Source organism: Bufo bufo, chromosome 1, assembly GCF_905171765.1.
Source record: "Bufo bufo chromosome 1, aBufBuf1.1, whole genome shotgun sequence".
NCBI classification, from domain to species: Eukaryota; Metazoa; Chordata; class Amphibia; order Anura; family Bufonidae; genus Bufo; species Bufo bufo.
In genome coordinates, this window is record NC_053389.1 from 453,057,410 (window position 1) to 453,078,632 (window position 21,223).

The 21,223-nt window shown below is 44.3% G+C and overlaps 1 protein-coding gene across 5 annotated transcripts in view; it reads right to left on the bottom strand.

Annotated features, from left to right (window-relative positions):
* The window catches only part of MON2 (MON2 homolog, regulator of endosome-to-Golgi trafficking), a 117,930-nt gene that overhangs the window by 61,331 nt on the left and 35,376 nt on the right, over positions 1–21,223 (bottom strand). For all 5 annotated transcript variants that reach the window (XM_040408411.1, XM_040408393.1, XM_040408403.1 and 2 more), the window contains exons 9-19: positions 20,153–20,277; positions 19,541–19,680; positions 13,499–13,652; positions 12,686–12,912; positions 12,433–12,514; positions 11,164–11,345; positions 6,422–6,534; positions 6,237–6,341; positions 3,696–3,776; positions 3,533–3,606; positions 2,637–2,727 (exon numbers count right to left, since the gene is read on the bottom strand). In XM_040408411.1, coding sequence (XP_040264345.1) covers positions 2,637–2,727; positions 3,533–3,606; positions 3,696–3,776; positions 6,237–6,341; positions 6,422–6,534; positions 11,164–11,345; positions 12,433–12,514; positions 12,686–12,912; positions 13,499–13,652; positions 19,541–19,680; positions 20,153–20,277 — 1,374 coding nt within the window. The remainder of the gene's footprint in view (positions 1–2,636; positions 2,728–3,532; positions 3,607–3,695; positions 3,777–6,236; positions 6,342–6,421; positions 6,535–11,163; positions 11,346–12,432; positions 12,515–12,685; positions 12,913–13,498; positions 13,653–19,540; positions 19,681–20,152; positions 20,278–21,223) is intronic.

The window sequence follows — 21,223 nt, forward strand, 5'->3', positions numbered from 1 at the left end:
AACTGGATTAGTTGCCTAAAGCAACCAGATTCCACCTTTCATTTTCCAGAGGAGCTCTGAAAATGAAAGGTGGAGTCTGATTGGTTGCTATTTGCAACATAGCCAGTTTTAATAAATCTCCCCAAATAAGTAAGATGACTATATGGCACTTACTAATATAGTCCTTGTTAATGTTCTGTGCCATTTGCTATATTTCATAAGCCATGTTCCTTGTTTGCCAAGTGTTTTGTGCTGTCCACATAGAGGTCCTGTCCATAAGATGGCCGCAGATGGAGGGTCATGTGACCAGACATATCATTTAGACTCCTCCATTCAAATACACTGTACCTGCACTATAAGTGCAGAAGGCATGTATATGAATGGAGGAAACATCACATGGAGGCGATTTGCCTGGTCACATAATAATAATAAAATTTATTTATATAGCGCCACAATATTCCGCAGCGCTTTACATAGGGTTCATATACAAAAACAAAAGTAACTGGATAATATGCAACTGAAACACTAGGAGTCAGGGCCCTACTCGCAAGAGCTTACAATCTGACCCTCCTTCAGCAGCCATTTTATGGACAGGACCTCTGTGTGAACAGGACAAAAGACTTGAACAACAATCGGACATATCTTATGAAAAATAGAAAATGGCAAAGAATAACATCAAAGGCTATATTATTAAGTGTCATCTAGCCATCTTACATACACAAGGGTCAACAGTAGCCAAAAAGTGGTCAACTCCTTTAAAGGCATACCACCAATCAAAACCAGAAAATTTACACAGGAGTGCTGGAAAACCTAATATCCTACAGCCATGAAGTCATATTAATACAGTTCAGAAAGTGGATATAACTGACAAGGTCTAAGGTAAAAAGGAATTAGTAGTGTGTGTATGGGCAGCCTAACAATCCTCTGATGGGAGACACAAGGGTATGAAGGCTCAGGAAACCTGATTTTAACAAGGTCACCACAGATATGAGCTAATACCTTAAGGTAAATGAAAACAGGCATGGTTTTCAGGTTCGGGATATCTAAGAATTCCTTTATGGATTCCGCTACCACAGACCATAAGTTATGGTCCGTGGTAACGGAATTCTTAGATAACCCAAACCTTGTACGCTGAACTTTCAAACAGAACTTTGCTCATCCCTACTGCCCATTCTTCTAGGTTATAAAATGGACATAAACTGCATGTTTCCTAAAAAAAAAGGACAGACACCACGAAAGAAACCAAATGGATTCCATTATTGTCAGCGGGGTCCACTGTGTTTCCGTCCTGGTGTCCGCCACTTTAGAGGAAAAGGATGGCGTAGCATAGACATAGATGTGAGCGTAGCCGTATGGAATAAATTACAAAGAAAAAAGTTACTATTTCACCTTTACTATGCGGATTCTAATTTAATCCCCAATAACGTGTCATGATCATTCAGCAGCCAAGGTAATACATCAGTTTTAAACAAAAAGAAACTTAACCGCTTTGATATCAATACTAAAGTGACAGAATATTACAACGCAAACTAGAGCTTTGAACACAGGTAGCAGTGTCATTCTATCAAGAAGCGCCTTCAGTGGTGCCAAACCCTGTCATGCAGCACCCAAGAGGGAATCTGACAACTTACCAGCCCAATGACCTCAAAACAAGCCGCCATTATTACTTCCTGCTTCCTGTTCCACTCCCAGTAAAGGAAAACCATGAAAGCTATATAAGAGCAATTTCCAGCTAATTGCAGGAAGCCTGACTATACGCCAGATCTTACTGTGGTCACTGCAGGAGATGCATGGCTGGCTGCAGGTTAGGCTCTGTGTACACAACGCTGGAGCCTTCTGTTAGAGTATACATCTTGGAGATTTCCCCACATATACCTCCAACGTATGCCACAGTAGTAGTAATGTAAAAATAGAAAAAAACTTTTAGACTGCTGTGCCTTACTATACCATAGAAAAAAAAAGGTATACTGACAATGTATACTGGCACGACAGAGACCAAAAGGACACCCTCTTGACTTCTGTTGGGTGTATGAGCCCTAAAGATACATTTGATGCCTAATTGAGAGTGGTATACTAAAGCCGGGTCCAAGGCTTCAATTAACAAAAAGCATTGCCCTTACAAGACAATCCCTTTAAACACAAAAGGAAATTCAGAAAATTTCAGAATTTCAGACAGGATTACCTTAAAGGCTATGAACACATATGGGGTCATTTTTTATCCTACTTATCTTGGGCTAAAAATCATTTTTTCAACTTGTCCTTATAAAACATTTCCAATATTTTGCCTTCTATTTCCAAGCGGAGAAGACAAAGTATTTGTAGATTTGGAAGTCGTTGATGGCTACTCCACACCTCTGAATAGTAATAGAAGGTGGGTCCAGCTTGAGAAGTCCAGAAAAGTAGAGAATCTTTATTTGCGCATCTAAAAACAGATAAGACATTCCATCCAAGTGTCCAACGTGTTTCGGATCTAAACAGAAGGATCCTTCCTTATGTTATGATGTATCTGGCAGACACCTATTGTAATACAGTATATACTCCATTACAGACGTCCCCCACATGCACAATAACAGCTACGCCTTTCAGACAAGTCAGAAAATATATATCAACAGTCCACTTATCTAGCGGGTAACATTAATGATCACAATGTGCCTTACCTTGCTGTTCCCATATGCCATGTCCATAGCCTCCAGAGATAATGAGCACAGTGCATTAATGAGATGGTGTAGAGACACATCGTCCAGGTATCTGAAATAACAATAGCCTTAGAGGACCGCAGTCTATTTCACTCTAATATCAAAAATCTACTTGAGATATACTTTCGTTTTGACATCCATTTTATTGTCCATCACAGTAAGCATACACTCAAGAAAAGACAAAAAACATGGTGTAAAATGACAAGAATCTGAACATGTGCTTTACTCTGAAATGCATTCATACAAAAGAGTCTGGAATAGACACAGAATCCAACCCAAGTCTTGTATTTCCCATCATACTAAAATCTATACCAGGGATCAGCAACCTTCGGCACTCCAGCTGCTGTGAAACTACAACTCCCATCATGCCCCCTTACTCTGCTGTTCTTATAACTCCCATAGAAGTGAAAAGAGGATTCTGGGAGCTGTAGTTTCAGAACAGCCGGAGTGCCGAAGGTTGATGATCTCGGATCTATACATTTCCTGAGCTCTATTACTTTCAGCATCATCTGAGAAATGAGAGCACGCCAAAACTGTAGATTTCCACATGTTATACATTGATCTATTAATTCTAAGGCCAGTTTCACACTGGCGTTAAGCTTTTACCGGCAGGCTGTTCTGGCACACGTGTGCGTCCCCATTCACTATAATGGGGACCAGCCAGAGATCTGGCCGCAGCACGGCAAACATGGCGAGAGGCGGCCGGACAAAACACCTTTGCATCTTTTTTCTCCCAACATATATTTTAAATGTGGAACAAAAACGTCATGTGAACAGGTGTGAAAATTATCCTCAAATTCTTGGCAGCAAAAGGGTTAAACAACATATCTCCATTTGCCAATTATTAAATGCCTTACTGCGAGCTTTCAAACAGCCGTGAAAGGATAGTGGAGATCACAGGCAAGTCTGTCATAACTGCAGTGGTCAAAACCTAAAAGAAGCAAAATGTTACATTTATTAAGACAAGCCACCTACGTGAACATTATAATTAGAAGCAATTAATATTAAGATGATGCTTACTGTGCTAGGACCCTCCACTGCTCTCCCAGGTTTTAATGCACCACCATTGCTGGGTTTCAAGCCAAGGATCCATACCAAGTGCTATATAAAGCATAAATATGATTAGGAGCCTATATTAATTATCTTACATGTCATAGTAACACCCACATAAATACCAGGACCCATGATTCCCAGTAGAACATTGCCCAGAGCATCACACCAGCTGAAATCACAATTCACTTTAACAGAGATCACTAAAATATTTATAATGAATTCTATCAAATTATATTTATTTGATTAATCAACCAAAACACTGTAATATTGTATAGGCCTCCCTTGTGCAAGGACTTCACAAGACCTCTGAAGGTGTCCTGTGTTATCTGCACCAAGACAGGTTGCTAGGTGGGCCTTCCATGAATCAGACTTGTTTTTCCACCACATTCTTTATTCTTGATTGGGTTGAGATCTGGGGAATTTGGAAGCCATCTCAACAACTCTTAAGCTGCCCATACACATTTAAAAGCTCTCCTAACTCCCTCATACACATTCGGCTTGGCTAAACTTGGAGTATTTTATGGGGAGAGGGGAGAAAGCCACTACCAAACACTTCTGGCGCAGCTTACCGCACTGGAAAGCAAAAGGATTAGGTGAAAATATTTATTTTGCCCAACCCTTGCCGCCCCCTCCCTTCATCTGTCGGGTCAGAGTCAGTAGCTCTACACATACGAGAGTGTCAGCTGAACCTGCCATTCTAGGCGGTTTCGGCTGATAAAAGACTGGTGTGTATGGCCACCTTTAGTCATGTTCCTGAACAATGCTTGCCGTGTAAGGGCGCATAATCCTAGAGAAAGAGGTCACGGCCAATAGGGAATACTGGTGACATGAAGGGGTATACTTGGTCTGCAATAATTCTTTGTGAGTTGGTACATGTTAATGTAACACGAATGCCAGGACCTAAGGTTTCCCAGGGCATCACACTGCTGGTTTGCCATGTTCCTATTGCATCCTGGTGCCATTTGTTCTCCAGGTAGACAACGCACAAGAACCCAGCTGTCTAAATGATATAAAAGACCAGACCACCTTCTTCCATTGCTCCATGGTCCAGTTGTAGTGCTCAAGACACTTTGGGTGGTGGACAGTGGTCCACATGGGCATTCTGACTGGTCTGTGGCTAGGTAACACCATAAGCAGCATATTTCTTTATTAGATATACACATATATTCATATATAATGCAAATAAATATACTACTAACAAACTAGATTTACTAGTTTCAGCTAGACAGGCATTACCATGGCCAGCAATAAAATGCTAAAGAGACTTGTCCTGTGAGAAGACTGATATAATAATGACTGGAGAGCTTAAGCACACACCACTAATATTGCTTATAGTCTTTATAAAAATCACAATACTTCATGTAATTCAATTCTTTTAATGGATCCTTTCTAACATTCACAATAAGAAAAATACTTGACACTCATATAGTGGTTCTTTTTCCCATGATATCCTAAGATTTCTTAGGAAAGGACTTACCTAGAATATAAGCCAGTGAATGCAATTGTATATAGGGCTGAAACGATTACTCGATTGAATCGAGTAATTCGACATAAAAAAATCCTTGATGCAAATTTTTTGCATCAAGGATTCGTTTGTGTCATGTGACCACAGAGCAGGAGTGAAGTGCTTGCTACTACTCACCTCTCCGTGGTCACCTGCCGGCCCGCGCGGTGCACTGTCCTCCTGACAAATCGCCAGGACATAGTGCACTATGACCTGACGCTGCGTGACGTCAGGATGACAGTGCAGCGCGCGGAGAAGAAGACAGAGGAGTTGTGGAGCGGCGCCCCTACAGGAGATGTAAGTATTAAAGGGCTGCTGGAGACTAGCAGCGGAGATGGTGGCACTGGGGGAGCTGAGGGCATGCTGGCATCAGAGGGGATGATGGCACAGAGGACTGATGGCATGGGGGGAGCTCATGGCACAGATGATTGATGGCACTGGGTGAAGCTGTTGGCACAGAGGACTGATGGCACTGAGGGGGGGGGATGATGACACAGAGGAGTGATGACACAGAGGAGTGATCACACATAGGAGTGATGATACAGAGGAGTGATGGCATGGGGGGAGCTGATGGCACAGAGGATTGATAGCACTGGGGGACTGATGGCACAGAGGACTGATGGCATGGGGGAGCTGATGGCACAGAGGATTGATGGCACTGGGGAGGACCGATGGCATGGGGGGAGCTGATGGCACAGCTGATGGCACTGGGGAGGACCGATGGCATGGGGGGAGCTGATGGCACTGAAGGGGGTGGGTTGAACTGATGGCATGGGGGGAGCTGATGGCACAGAGGACTGATGGCATTTTTTAAAGGAAAACGTTTTTTTAAATTAATTTTCTCTTATTAGAGTACTCGATTAATCGTTGGGTTAATCGATAGATTACTAAAATCGATAGCTGCAGCCCTAATTGTATACAGTATTCCATTTAATGACACGCCGGTCTATTTTATTCTAAAAACCATAATAAGTCAAGGCTAATACGGTATTATAATTACATACCTGAAGAGTTGCAAGCACAAGTTGCCAAGACGTCCCCAGATACCCACCATGACAATGTGCCAAGTTAAGCAGTGTTCGCATGCACTGTATATTCTTAGCAGTAAGCTGAAGAAGAAAGTATGTATTAACTATGATCTCCTATCAGAATAAAACGTTCAGAGCAAACAGTATTTCATTTCTAGTACCATAACAGTTCCTTGTGGCTGCAGAGCAAGAGGCTGACCAACTGCTACTACTTGCTGGTGGGAGTCACTTGACGGGCTGATCATCTGCACACTTTGCCCCTGGATTGAATACGCTACAGAAAAAAAAGTAATCAGACAAATAATGGATAAAAAAGGAAGAAACACTGGAAGTTAACGAAGAAGAAACTTCCTCCATATTTCTAATAGTCACATTAAGGGCCTATTCACATGACCATATTTACAGTTGAAACCTGAAGTTTACGTACACCTATGCATGTTTTTCTCAATATCTGACATGAAATCAGAATAAACCTTTCCTGTTTTTGGTCAATTAGGATTAACATAATGCCAGAATAATGAGAGAGAGAAGGTTTAAAGCCATTTTTATTAGTTTATGTAATGTCAAAACTTTACATACACTAAGCTTACTATGCCTTTAAACAATTCTGGACTGCCCATATGATGATGTCATGTGTTTGGAAGCTTCTGTTAGATTTGTTGGCAACATCTGAGTTAATTAGAGACACACCTGTGGATGTATTTAAATGCACACCTGAAACACGCTGCTTCTTTGTGTAGCATCATGGGAAAGTCTAAATAAATCAGCCAAGATATCAGGAAGAGAATTGTGGACTTGGACAAGTCTGGCTCAACCTTGGGTGCAATTTCAAGATACCTGAAGGTGTCTCATTCACCTGTACAAACAATTTTACGCAATTACAAACAAGATGGTAATGTCCAGCCATCATACCGCTAAGGAAGGAGACGGGTTCTGTGTCCCAGAGATGAAGGTGCTTTGGTCCGACATATCAACCCAAGAACAAAGGCAAAAGACCTTGTGAAGGTGATGGCGGAAACTGGTAAGATTGTGTCAATATCCACTGTGAAACGAGTACTGTATCAACATGGGCTGAAAGGCCACTCTGCCAGGAAGAAGACATTACTCCAAAAGAAACATAAAAAGCCAGATTAATGTTTGCAAATGCACATAGGAACAAAGACCTACATTTTTGGAGACATGTCCTGTGGTCTGACAAAACTGAAATCGAACTTTTTGGCCATAATGACCATCGTTACATTTGGAGGAAAAAGGGAGAAGCTTGGAAGCCTAAGAACACCATCCCAGCTGTGAAACACGGGGGTGGCAGCATCATGTTGTGGGGTTGTTTTGCTGCAGGAGAGACTGGTGCATTTCACAAAATAGATGGCATCATGAGGAAAGAAGATTATGTGGAAATACTGAAGCAACATCTCAAGACATCAGCCAGGAAGTTAAAGCTTGGGCGGAAATGGGTCTTCCAAATGGACAATGACCCGAAGCATACTGCCAAACTGGTAACAAAGTGGCTTAAGGATAACAAAGTCAATGTTTTGGAGTGGCCATCACAAAGCCCTGATCTCAATCCTATTGAAAATGTATGGGCAAAGCTGAAAAGGCAGGTGCAAGCAAGGTGACCAACAAACATGGCTCAGTTACACCAGTTTTGTCAGGAGGAATGGACCCAAATTCCGACCAACTATTGTGAGGAGCTTGTGGAAGGATATCCAAAATGTTTGACCCAAGTCATACAGTTTAAGGGCAATGGTACCAAATATTAATGAAATGTACAGTACAGACCAAAAGTTTGGACACACCTTCTCATTCAAAGAGTTTTCTTTATTTTCATGACTATGAAGGCATCAAAACTATGAATTAACACATATGGAATTATATACATAACAAACAAGTCTGAAAATATGTCATATTCTAGGTTCTTCAAAGTAGCCACCTTTTGCTTTGATTACTGCTTTGCACACTCTTGGCATTCTCTTGATGAGCTTCAAGAGGTAGTCCCCTGAAATGGTCTTCCAACAGTCTTGAAGGAGTTCCCAGAGATGTTTAGCACTTGTTGGCCCTTTTGCCTTCACTCTGTGGTCCAGCTCACCCCAAACCATCTCGATTGGGTTCAGGTCCGGTGACTGTGGAGGCCAGGTCATCTGGCGCAGCACCCCATCACTCTCCTTCATGGTCAAATAGCCCTTACTTTCAAAGTTTTCCCAATATTTCGGCTGACTGACTGACCTTCATTTCTTAAAGTAATGATGGCCACTCGTTTTTTCTTTACTTAGCTGCTTTTTTCTTGCCATAATACAAATTCTAACAGTCTATTCAGTAGGACTATCAGCTGTGTATCCACCTGACGGTCCCAACCCCATTTATAAGGCAAGAAATCCCACTTATTAAACCTGACAGGGCACACCTGTGAAGTGAAAACCATTTCAGGGGACTACCTCTTGAAGCTCATCAAGAGAATGCCAAGAGTGTGCAAAGCAGTAATCAAAGCAAAAGGTGGCTACTTTGAAGAACCTAGAATATGACAGATTTTCAGCTGTTTCACACTTGTTTATGTATATAATTCCACTAGTGTTAATTCATAGTTTTGATGCCTTTAGTGTGAATCTGCAATTTTCATAGTCATGAAAATAAAGAAAACTGAATGAGAAGGTGTGTCCAAACTTTTGGTCTGTACTGTATGTAAACTTTTGACATTGCAGAAAGTAATAAAAATGCCTTAAAGGGACACGGACAGGCCCAATAAGCATATTTAGCTATATATATTACTTGCACCGGTCTTCTAATGTTTATTAAAATCATATAAGTATACCCCCTGTCCACCTTATAAATACAGTAAACTCATGTTTTATAACCTGATAGAATCGTCTTCTTTCTGCCCAAGGGGCGGCGTTTCAGCTTCACTTCTGCCCAGCCAGCCGCCCCCAACCGCCGTTTTGAAGCGCCGCCCAGGTCATTAATATTCACTTCGCTGGGCGGCTTCTGCTGTCCCCGACGTTACGAGATCCGGCGCATGCCCAATACAAAGCTAGTATTAACCCCTTCTGATGTGTTTGAGAGCAGCGATCTGAAGTGCTGCTCTGAATAGTGCCCGGCACAGGCGCAGAACGCAGAGGCTGAAGCGGCCTCAACGAAGCAGAGGGGACGCAGGCGCTATGTGATCCCGGCCAGTGAGGGTGCCGGGCGCATGCGCTGAAGATGAAATAGAGTCCGATGCCCATAGCTTTGTATTGGGCATGCGCCGGATCTCGTAACGTCGGGGACAGCAGAAGCCGCCCAGCGAAGTGAATATTGATGAGCTGGGCAGCGCTTCAAAACGGCGGTTGGGGCTGGCTGGGCGCAAGTGAAACTGAAACGCCGCCCCTTGGGCAGAAAGAAGACGATTCTATCAGGTTATAAAACATGAGTTTACTGTATTTATAAGATGGACAGGGGGCATACTTATATGATTTTAATACACATTAGAAGACCTGTGCATGCATATATATATAGCTAAATATGCTTATTGGGCCTGTCTGTGTCCCTTTAAGACACTCTCTCCCTCTCATTATTCTGGCATTTGGCAAATAATAATCATTATGTTAATCCTAATTGACCAAAACAGGAAAGGTTTATTCTGATTTTATGTCAAATATTGAGAAAAACATGCATATGTGTCTTTTTATACAGGGTATGTAATGTATGTATGGTTTCAACTGTATATGTCTGAATCCGTTCTGCAATTTTGCGGAACGGATGCGGACCCATTCATTTCAACGAGGCCGCAAAAGATGCAGACAGCACACCGGGTGCTGTCTGCATCCGTACTTACGTTCCATGGCCCTGCAAAAAAGTTGGAACATTTCCTATTCTTATCTGCAATTGCGGACAAATATAGGCATTTAGATCATAGGCCAGGCCGTGTGCATTACGCAAAATACGGCACTCACACGGCCGCTATCTGTGTTTTGTGGATCTGCAATTTGTGGACCGCAAAACACATACAGTCGCCTGAATGAGCCCTAAATTGTACATTCTTCCCTTCAGGTAGTAATCAGGTAATCTGTCTGTAGTAACCTATCGGAATCGAGTTTTCATTTTTTCACAGTAGCTAGGCAACATTGATCATCTTTCACAGAACATTTTTAACGCAAATCCAACATGCATTGTTATCTGTTATCTAGATTTGAGCGTATGCATTCCCTGCCATGCATAATGTTACTCTATTTAACCCCTTAAAGGACTAGGAAAGGCCATCAAAATCAGATTGGGGTTGTCCAACTCTATGCACCCCGTGGCCTTTTCATTGTTTAAACTGCTCTGTACACTTGCATGCCGTACATTTGATAGCGGCGGTACTGTGCGCTGCAGCTTTGTCCCATTCATTTATTTATTTATTTTTTAATTTTACAATTTTTTTTTTACTTATTGCTGCAAATATTTTTTAACACAATGGGGGACATTTATTGAAACTGGTACAAAGGTATACTAGCTTTGTTGCCCATAGTAACCATTCAGATTCCACGTTTCCTTTTTTTTTTTATCTATTTAAGTTGTTATGGTGACTAAGCCAATTTTCCTTAGCACCAGTTTTGATAAATGTCCCCCAATATGTCTTCTATGAGGGCCTCCATCTGTTGGGGTTCTTTCTTAGCTCTACTATGCCTAGTCTTACCATGCTAGAGCACCTTTGGAAATTACTAGATCTAAAAGAGAGAGCGGCATTACCACTGCCCTTATTTACTACACAGCTTTCACTGAGCACTATGTAGGCTGCAGATGAGAAGAAACTGACTGTCTTCTCCTCAAGGTGACATCCATTTATGACTGTGCGGGTTAAAGCCCATTGCCAGGCAATGTACACATACTGCACTTGGTTGTTACTGGGTTTAATAAAAGGGCATGGTTGACCATATATAAAAGTGCTTACATTTGTTGCATAAAGCAACAGATGAAGTGTTCAGTACAGTCAGGGCATAGTGCGGCGGTAAGGAGCCTTTACAAATGGCGGTAATGAAGGCATCTCTTGGAGTGACAAGTCCCAGCTTTCCACATAGAGATGCCATAGTCATTTCAGCTTTCAATATGTTTTCTGTTGCAGTTTCGTCAGTGCTGGAAGTGAAAAGTCAAACATAAATTAGTCTGCATTACTAGTTCATTTTAAAGATCATCCCTTACCATAAAGAAGTCTAAACTGATGCACTGAACAGTATGCCGAAAATGCTGTTCTGTGAGGGCCACAGCATGTTATAGCTACAGGTCTGTGCCCAAACAGCACAGGAACACTGAGACTATATTGTTAGGAATCCTCCCAGACCTTTACACCTCATGATTAGTGTTAAGCGTATTTGTGTTTTAAGTTTGGCGTACAAGGTTCGGGTTATCGAAGAATCCCGCTACCATGGACCATAACAGAATTCTATGACGGCATGCACTTCCGTGGTGCATGCCGTCATAGAATTCCGTTATTGTCCGTGGTAGCGGGATTCTTCAATAACACGAACCTTGCACGCCAAACTTAAAACACAAGTTCGCTCAACACTACTCATGACTACAGTGGACTCCTAACTAGGAGTCTGCTACTGTATATTCATTCAGCACTCCCATTGGTCAAACAGCACACAAATGGTTGTGCTTTTTTTCTACTAGGAATAGGAACCAATAATATATTGTCCATACATACAGCAGCCTATCCAGCTGACAGATACATTAGAAATCATTTCTTTCCAGCCGTGGGCTGATACCATTTCAGTGACAGACACTGATTCAGAGCCAGTAACTAAACTGGGTCTCAGCAGAATTCCAATACATGTTGGGCTTGGTCTCTAAAACACTACCTTATACTTCAGCTGCATTAAGTGAAAAAGGGATGAAACTGCAGGTCACTAGTAAGTCAAACCAACAAAAATATTATACGGTACTGTAGAGAAAATTAGGTTAATGGCATTAGTCTCTGCCCAGAAACTTACAAATGCAAGTAACCAAAGAGCAGACCTTGTATACTAAGAGTCCCAGTACTATATTAGTAACACGATATCTCCTGCAAGTGTTCCACTAGGACTTTGCTTTGGAGGAACTTCATTTCTGAATATTTCACTTTTAATAGTTTAATGAAAACATCTAAAATTCTGTAAATTGAGAAAAATGCTGCACTAACACTAGCCCCTAAATAATTGACTGGCAAAGCTTTTCTTCTTACCTTGCATCCAGTAGCAAGGAGAGGGCTGCGAGAAGTCCACACCAACAGGCATTGATCATCTCTTCCCATACAGTTCTACCAACTTAAAAGAAGAAATGGGATTATTAGAACATGTTCTCAAAACGTCCAAGAAAATGCTTTGTAAGACAGACGCAACGGTAGAACACACTACCAGGGAACCCTTTCATTTATGTGCATGAAGGAGACAATAAACAGGAGGCCTTAATAAAACTGGGTGGATTCTGAAATATACCTGGCTCTTCTTCAGGTGGATCTGACACAGCACTGCCATCTTTCTGCTCAATGGTGCACGGTGGAGGTTCTTCTGCTGAGATCTGAGAGTCTGTTTCAGCCTGGCCGATCTCCCCTTCAATCATAGTAGTGATGCCTCGCACCAGATCTAGCAAGCAGTGAAATGCAACAGACATAGCATAACCCTCAGGGATAGTTGGAGGTTCCACTTTGTCTAGCATTTCGAGACTGCAAAAGAAATTAAATAATGCAAATCAAATCACTAAGTCCACTAGATACAGTTAAAGGCTATGGACACCTTTGGGGCAATTTTTATGAATGCATTTTACTCATTTTGGGCTAAAAACCATTTGTTCAACTAGTCTGTATTAGGGATGAGCGAACTTCTGTTTTCAAGTTCTGCATACAAGGTTCGGGTTCTCCAAAACGGAATTCTTAGATATTCTGAACCTTGTATGGCGAACTAGAAAACAAAAGTTTGCTCAACACTAGTCTTTATTTAAACTTTTTAGTGGTTTTTGTGATACATGTGGTTAAAAATCAGTCTATTTGCAGAGTATCCCTTTTGAGTTCAATGGGAGCCCTGGATATACCTAAACACTGTACTCTGCCATCTCCAGTGCTAATATATAAATGAATAGAGCGGCGACACACATTTCCAACCAGCTGCTCCGTCCATTTCAGGGGGGATCCACAGGATATGGGGCTCCCGTGGATAGGGCATAACTTTTTCTAACCAGAATACCCCTTTAATGCATTTTTATGTTCAATACCAGTGAAAATGAAATCCATCTTCTAATTGTGATGTACTTACTAAGTTGCTTTAGCACTGCCTTGAACAGAGATGGTCATGATAGGAATCCAGGTGCCTCTGTATTCAAAAGCTGGAAGCACAATGGCATTACCAACTGCTGCTGCCATCCCTGATGTCGCCTGGTTTGTGGCAGGTACACTGGAGCTAGATCCAACTGTAAATAAAACAAAGCTTTTAACAAATTTCTAAGAGTACTTTCACACTAGCGTTTTTCTTTTCCGGCATTGAGTTCCGTCCTAGGGGCTCTATACCGGAAAAGAACTGATCAGTTTTATTCTAATGCAGTCTGAATGGAGAGCAATCCGTTCAGTATGTATCAGGAGGTCTTCAGTTCATTCACTGAACTGCGTTTTGGACGGAGCATGCTGCGGTATTAGTTGAAATGTAAATACCGCAATGCCGGATCCGTCCATGCGCAGACCAGTAAAAATGTTAAAAAAAAATACATATAACGGATCCGTTTCTCCGGAGGACATCCAGAGAGACGGATCCGTTCTTGCAATGCATTTGTAAGAAGGATCCGCATCCGGATCCATCTACAAATGCTGTCCGTTTGATTGCAGATTGCCTGATCCGGCGACGGAACTGCTTGCCGGATCACTCTGCCACAAGTGTGAAAGTAATTTTCACATGAAAAATCTTCTACATTTTTCAAACCAGCCCCTGGATCTGAATAGTTTTGTAGATGCATGTAATGAAACATTTAATATAGCCACTGAATTAGTTGATAAAATGTATCTGCATAGCATCATCTTGCATCTTTGTCTGTCCCACTCAGTCCCATCTCTGAGGTGGACACACATGCTCAGTTCCATCCTTCAGTTCATCCTGTTAAAAGCTCTGACAGTTACAAGCAGAGCTGCGGCAGAAAGCACATGCCCCCTGAGCTCTGGTGGGGAGAGAGCTGCAGCAGAAAGAACACACACCCTTAGGTGCCAACCTGAAATAAGAGCAACCGGAGCAGGGACTGGAGAGAGCTCTGGTTCCTTGGGAGGTAGAGGGCTGCTTCTAGCTTTGTTGGGCAGAGTAGTTGCATAGCAGACTTTGCGGTCTGCTCCTATCTTTGCATTAGGTGACTGAGTGTCCTGCTCTGTTTCACAGTCTCTTATATCCAGGATTAGAGTCAGTGCTGTAGAATCACAATACAATGCACAGCGGTAGCTTCTGTACTTTATATGACAGCCCAGGAGACACAGCAGGACACTGTGCACACATGAGCAGACCGCAGCCAAGCAAGGTTTGCTATACAAATTATTTAGAAAGATGACGATGATGATGATGATTGCACACACTCCTGCAATAAGGAGATTTTTGTATAACTTACCAGTAAAATCTCTTTCTCGCCCTTCATTGGGGGACACAGGAACCGTGGGTATAGCTATGTCCTCTAGGAGGCGTTGACACTAGTAAAAGCTGTTAGCTCCTCCCCTGGCAGCTATACCCCCTCCAGCCTGGAGTGAGAGCTTCAGTTTGTGAGAAGCAAGTAAACCAACGAAAAAACGTGGAACAGCATCAATGCCAAGAACCGAACTAGGTTCTAACCAGCAACAGCCACAACTGTGGACGAACAACAATACTGGGTGGGTGCTGTGTCCCGCAATGAAGAGCTATAAAGAGATTTTACTGGCAAGTTATACAAAAATCTCCTTTTCTCGCCCATATTCATTGGGGGACACAGGAACCGTGGGACGTTCAAGAGCAGTCCACGGGGAGGAAAAAACCACAGACCCATGGAAGCAAGCGTCCCTGCTGGTAGCTAAGAAACTGCCGCCTGCAAGACCTTGCTGGCTAAGCAGCGGCCGCAGATGCATAAGAATGCACCTGAAATTTTTTTTTAATGTGCGTAAGGAGGACCGGAAGCCGTGTAACACAACTGCGCAGCCGAGGCGCGATGCCTCAGAGCCCAAGAAGCGTCCACCGCTCAGGGGATCTAGCCGTGACACTTAAAGGCGGAACGGTAAGGCATTTGCAGACCAAATCCATCGTGCAACTGCCCCTCGGAGGCCGCCAATCCTTTCCGTGGAACCTCCGGATGACAAAAAAGGGGGTTCCGTACACGGAAGGGACTGGAGGCTGCCAATAATGACGTAGCTCCCTGCCTTAGGGCGTGAAGGAGAGGGACAGTGAAGGAAGGACAATTCCTACATTGAAGTGGAAGACAGAGACCACCTTCTGAAGACCCAGGAAGGGTTCTCTGCAAGAGAGCACCCCCAACTCGAAACACCCGTCTGATGGATGAGAGCCACAAGAAAAAAAACTACCTTCTAGGACAGGAGCCGGAGAGAGATGTCTCCCCAAGGGCTCAAAGGGATAAGACTGGAACTCTGAGAGAACTATATTCAGATCCCAAGGCGGTAAAGGACGGTACGGAGGAACCGTATGTGCCACTTCCTGAAAGAAGGTTTCCATGGGCACCAGGGGAGGCCACGCCGTCAACCAAGACCCTAAATGCTGATGTAAGACCGGACCCTAAAGGAAGGTCGTCTCTGAGTGGCAGTGACAAGAGACATCTCCTAGAAGGAGAACGAGATCGGCGTACCACGCGCGACGGGGCCAAACCGACTAGGATTTGTCGGAATGCCCTCCATCTGATCCTACGTAGAACCCTGGGTAGGAGAGAAGAAACACGTAAGGAGGGAGAAACTCCCGCCAAGGAGATGTCAGGGCATCCATGTCGTATGTTTCCGGAACTCCTGCTCGGGAGAGAAGGTGGGAGGCTTTCGTGTAGTATACCGTTAGCACACCCAGACCAATGGAAGGAGTCCCTATAGAAGGAGGGAGGTGGAGGGCGCCACAGCCCACCAGTTGGGACCGAAGCGTGCCTGGAATGGAAGGCCACTAAAAGAATACCCTGTGCAGATGCAGATGAGGGAAGGTAGTAACATAGGAACTACCAAGGCATGCGGGGTGTCTATGAAGGAAGAACAGTGATGTGTAACACTCCGGCTATGGGACGATAGCGCGACAGTCGGACCGTATCCAAAGGTGGTGCAATTACCCTACCTATGGAAGGTGGAATGCATACAGAGTACTTAAGCCAGTGGTAGGGAAACATATACCACCTATAAAGGAGGGTTAATGCCCACGGCGAGAACTAGTGCATATGGCGAGTCCTGTACCCTGTGAGAGTGCAATTACCACACCTTGTAACCTAATGCACACCTTGTAACCAGTGATAATGTCATCCTGCCACCTGTGGAAAGAGCTATTGAATACGGCAGGTACTGAACCCAGTGGAGATGCAATTCCACCACCTACAGAAGGGGGAATGTATACGTCCAGCACCAAACAAGTGTTATTGTACTTAGTCCACCTATGACAGGGGACAATGTATAAGGTCAGTACTGTATCCCAAAGTAATGCAATTACTCTGCCTAAGGAAGAGGGTAATGCCTACGACAAGTGCTGCTGGCCACCGTAGACGCAATCTTAGGAGATTGCTTCAGATTCATGTCAGGGTCTGAATCAGTGATTCTTCCCCCCCCCCCCCCCCCCTTCTCAGACAGACCCGCTCCTGTGAGAGAGGGTGCGCCCGAGCGTGACCCGGGGAGGAAGGGAGGGGGTGCGGAGATGTTCGAGGAGAAGATGACCTGCTGTGGTCCGCTAGCGCGCAGGTCTGCCCCTCAGAGTCTCACCCCTGGCAGATGCGGACTGCGCAGGAGGGGGCTTAGCAACCAAACTACCCAGGGGGTGGCATGGGAACAGAGGTCCTGTATAAAATTGCGCCGATTGAGAATCATCAACCAAACTACCCGGGAGGGTGGATTGGGAACAGGGGTCCTGTATAAAATTGCGCCGACAGAGAATGATGAACCAAACGACCCCAGAGGGGGGATTGGGAAGTTCCAGTTGCCTCCCACTGGAATTGCGCAGGTGGGGAATCATCAACCAAACGACCCAGGAGGGTGGATTGGGAATCCAGAGGTTCTCCACTGTATGGCGCAGGTAGAGAATTATCAACCAAACGGCCCCGGAGGACGGATTGGGAATCCTGCAGAGATCCTACGCTGAATTTCGCAGGTGGAGAATTAGCAACCAAACGACCCGGAAGGTGGGTTTGGAATGCTTCAGCTGTCCTCCACGTGATGTACGAATGTGGAGAATTATCAACCGAACGACCCCGGAGGGTGGATCGGGAATTCCAGAGGTTCTCCGCTATATTGAGCAGGTGGAGAATTATCAACCAAAACGGCCCTGGAGGACGGATTGGGGTCCTGCAGCGGTCCGTCACTGGATTGTGCAGGTGGAGAATCATCAACCAAGCGGCCCCGGAGGGCGGATTGGGATCCTGCAGTGGTCAGTCACTGGATTGCGCAGGTGGAGAATCATCAACCCAAACGTCCCGGAGGACGGATTGGGATCCTGCAGAGAATTATCAACCAAACGGCCCCGGAGGATGGATTGGGATCCTGCAGTGGTCAGTCACTGGATTGCGCAGGTGGAGAATCATCAACCAAACGGCCCCGGAGGACGGATTGGGATCCTGCAGTGGTCCGTCACTGGATTGCGCAGGTGGAGAATCATCAACCAAACGGCCCCGGAGGACGGATTGGGATCCTGCAGTGGTCCGTCACTGGATTGCTCAGGTGGAGAATCATCAACCAAACAGCCCTGGAGGACGAATTGGGATCCTGCAGTGGTCCTTCACTGGATTGCGCATGGACATACTTACCTAGTCCTGTGTGCTCACCTCATCTTCTGACTTGCTGCCATCTTCACCCCTCCTCTGGTCCAGCAGGGTCACCTCTTCAGCTACTGGCACCGTAGTGGCAGGACGCTGGAAAATGGGGGGCTTGGATGGGTGACCCTTTGGCTGGCGGGATGCAGGGGAGCGAGGCTGCCCTGGTCCACCTTGTCTTCTGTGGGGGAGGCAGCAGTGCGGGTGACCAGCACTGGCGCAACTCGACCCCGGGAGAACAGGGAGGCGAGGCGTCCACTGTTGTCCCATCTGAAAAAGAAGGGAAAAAAATAAACTAATATAATCTTCAGGAGATCCCTGCAGAGCAGGGAGGTCTTGTCTCCTATTGACACTAGAAAAAACTGAAGCTCTCTAGTGCCAGGGGAGGAGCTAACAGCTTTTACTAGTGTCAACGCCTCCTAGAGGACATAGCTATAAGCACGGTTCCTGTGTCCCCCAATGAATAAGGGCGAGAAATAACTGCAGCTACAATTAAATGGCTTTAAACAGTTTTTCCCGAGATAAGCATACTGATGGTCTGCCCTTAGTATTGACCATCTATATCAGAATGAGGGTGGTCAACCCTCTACACCACTGCCTGTCAGCTCTTTTAAGCCTCTTCAATGTTCATCTGTTGACCCGCATGCCATCAACATAGCACCGGTAGTGCAGCATGCAGGTAGATGGACCGAAGTAACCAATGAAGAGGCTGCAGCACTCACAATAACACCACGGCCCCTTTAAACAGTTTGATCATGGGGGTACCAAGAGTTGAACACCACCATTTTGATACTGATGGCCCACCATAAGGACCCGTTCACACGGTGGATTTTGATGCTGCCAAAATCCGCTGAGTATACCACAGCAGAAACTGCTGTGATTTCTGCAGGGGTTGTTCACTTCTATGCCGTAGACCCACGGAGAGGGCAGCCGCCACAGCTTCAAGTGGTGACTCTCCGCACACCACACCAAAAATGGACAAATCCCTTCTTGGTAAAGTCCCGGCTTATAACTGTCGGGCCGCGAACTGCAACACTGCCTCCCACTGAAAACAATGGAAGGCAGACACCACGCGGCCACTGACAGAATTTTGGCACAGTGTTCGCTGCAAAATTTCCGACAGGGGAGGGGAATAAATCCGTCGTGTAAATGGCCCTTAAGGAAAAGCCATCAATAAGCTGATCCTGGAAAACCTGTTAGCTAACATATACAGATAATACATATATATGTTAGGGATTTATTTTTTTAATCCAGAAAGTCTGATAATCTGTCATTTATTTCCAACTCGAAACTGAGCAGACAGAAACAAATGGCAGACTTTGCTGGCAGTGAGAGAGTGAAAAAGTTTAACAAGTAAAACATACCATTGGGGATGGATGCAGCAGAGGGATTTCCAGCGCTTGGTATAAGGAAGAGAGACTGAATAAAGGACCCCAAAGCATTGACTATGTCACGGAAAACTTTAGTGGAGTGTTGTTTCATGTCATAAGACTGGCAGAAAGACCTGAATAAAAGAACGCATTCTGGTTAGTTAAAGAGAATCGGCACCCGGATGTACACTTAACGCTCAGGGGTACAAAGGTGACATGGAGGAGAGAATGCTGCGGGGTATATACACATATGGCAGACACGCTGCAAATTAAAGTCTCATCTACACACTGCTCAAACAATCGACAGCAGAAACTCATCTGCAATGTGGATTTTAAATCCAGCAAGTCAATAATTCTTTGCAGATTTTGATGTCGAATACTGTTTAGGCCTGCATAACAGATGTGGCCAGCCAATAAATGAGCGCTTTGTAAGCGGGAAACTTTATACAAATGTTCAATTCATTGATCATCGACCTCTGTGTAGGGACATTAATATACGCCCGTGCGGGATTAAAATACAATCATGCAAATTCTCACTTCTGTGAAAAGAAAAAATCTAATAAGTAACAATGGCAACTATATAAGAAAAGAGCAGAAAACAGGTACCTGAGCAGCTGGGGCTGCACGCAGAGTCTGTGTATAGACTCCACAGCCACAGCTCGTAGCCACTGTGGTTTATCAGCATCCAGAAATTTCACTAGTAGCGACAGAAAGATCTCACACTCTGTCACCTACAAAAGAAACCGCATTTAGTCAATCACTCTTGCCTACCGTAGTTTCCCCAAACTCATATGAAGTATACACAGAAATGCAGATGAATAGGTTTTGAAGCGACACCATTAGAAATGTAGACATCATGCTGGGTGATCAGGACATGGAGGATAAATCGTGAAGTCTTCTAAATATAGGACAACACTTAGATCTTTCCAAAAAGGTACTTTGAGTGGAAGATGGAGCTTCACAGGCACCATCTATTGATCTGGATAGTCTACTCTAACCTAAGGACAGGTCATCAATATCTCATCAGTGAAGGTCTGACTCCGGGCAGCCCACCAATCAGATGTTTGAAGACACAGTGGCGCCTCTTCAGAAGCCATTGACATTACATTTCTCAATCACAAGGGCTGAGCAGCAATACCAAGCACAGCGGCTATACAATGAATGGCGCTGTGAGGAGGCTTTACAAACAGCTGATTGGCGGTGGTGCTGGGAGTTGGACCCTGTCAATCTGATATTGATGACCTATCCTGAGAAAAGGTCATCAGTATAAATAACCCAGAAAACCCCTTTAAAAACTGCAGGAATTCTGCTTTTGTTTTCCTAGAAAGGTTCTCAGAGATGCCCATAAGCTGTGTCTGACATTGCACTTCAGCTCCATTTCGTTTAAGTTCCGTTTTTTGCGTCCCGTATATGGAACCATTCATTTCAATGGATCCGCAAAAAAAACAAAAAAAAACACAGAAGATACTCCGTATTCCTTCCATTTCCGTTCAAACATAGAACATGTCCTATTATTGTCCGCATAACGGACAAGGATAGTACTGTTCTATTAGGGGCCAGATGTTCTGTTCCGCAAAATACTGAACGCACACGGATGTCATCCGTATTTTTTGTGGATCCGTTTTTTGCGGACCGCAAAATACTGAACGCACACGGATGTCATCCGTATTTTTTGTG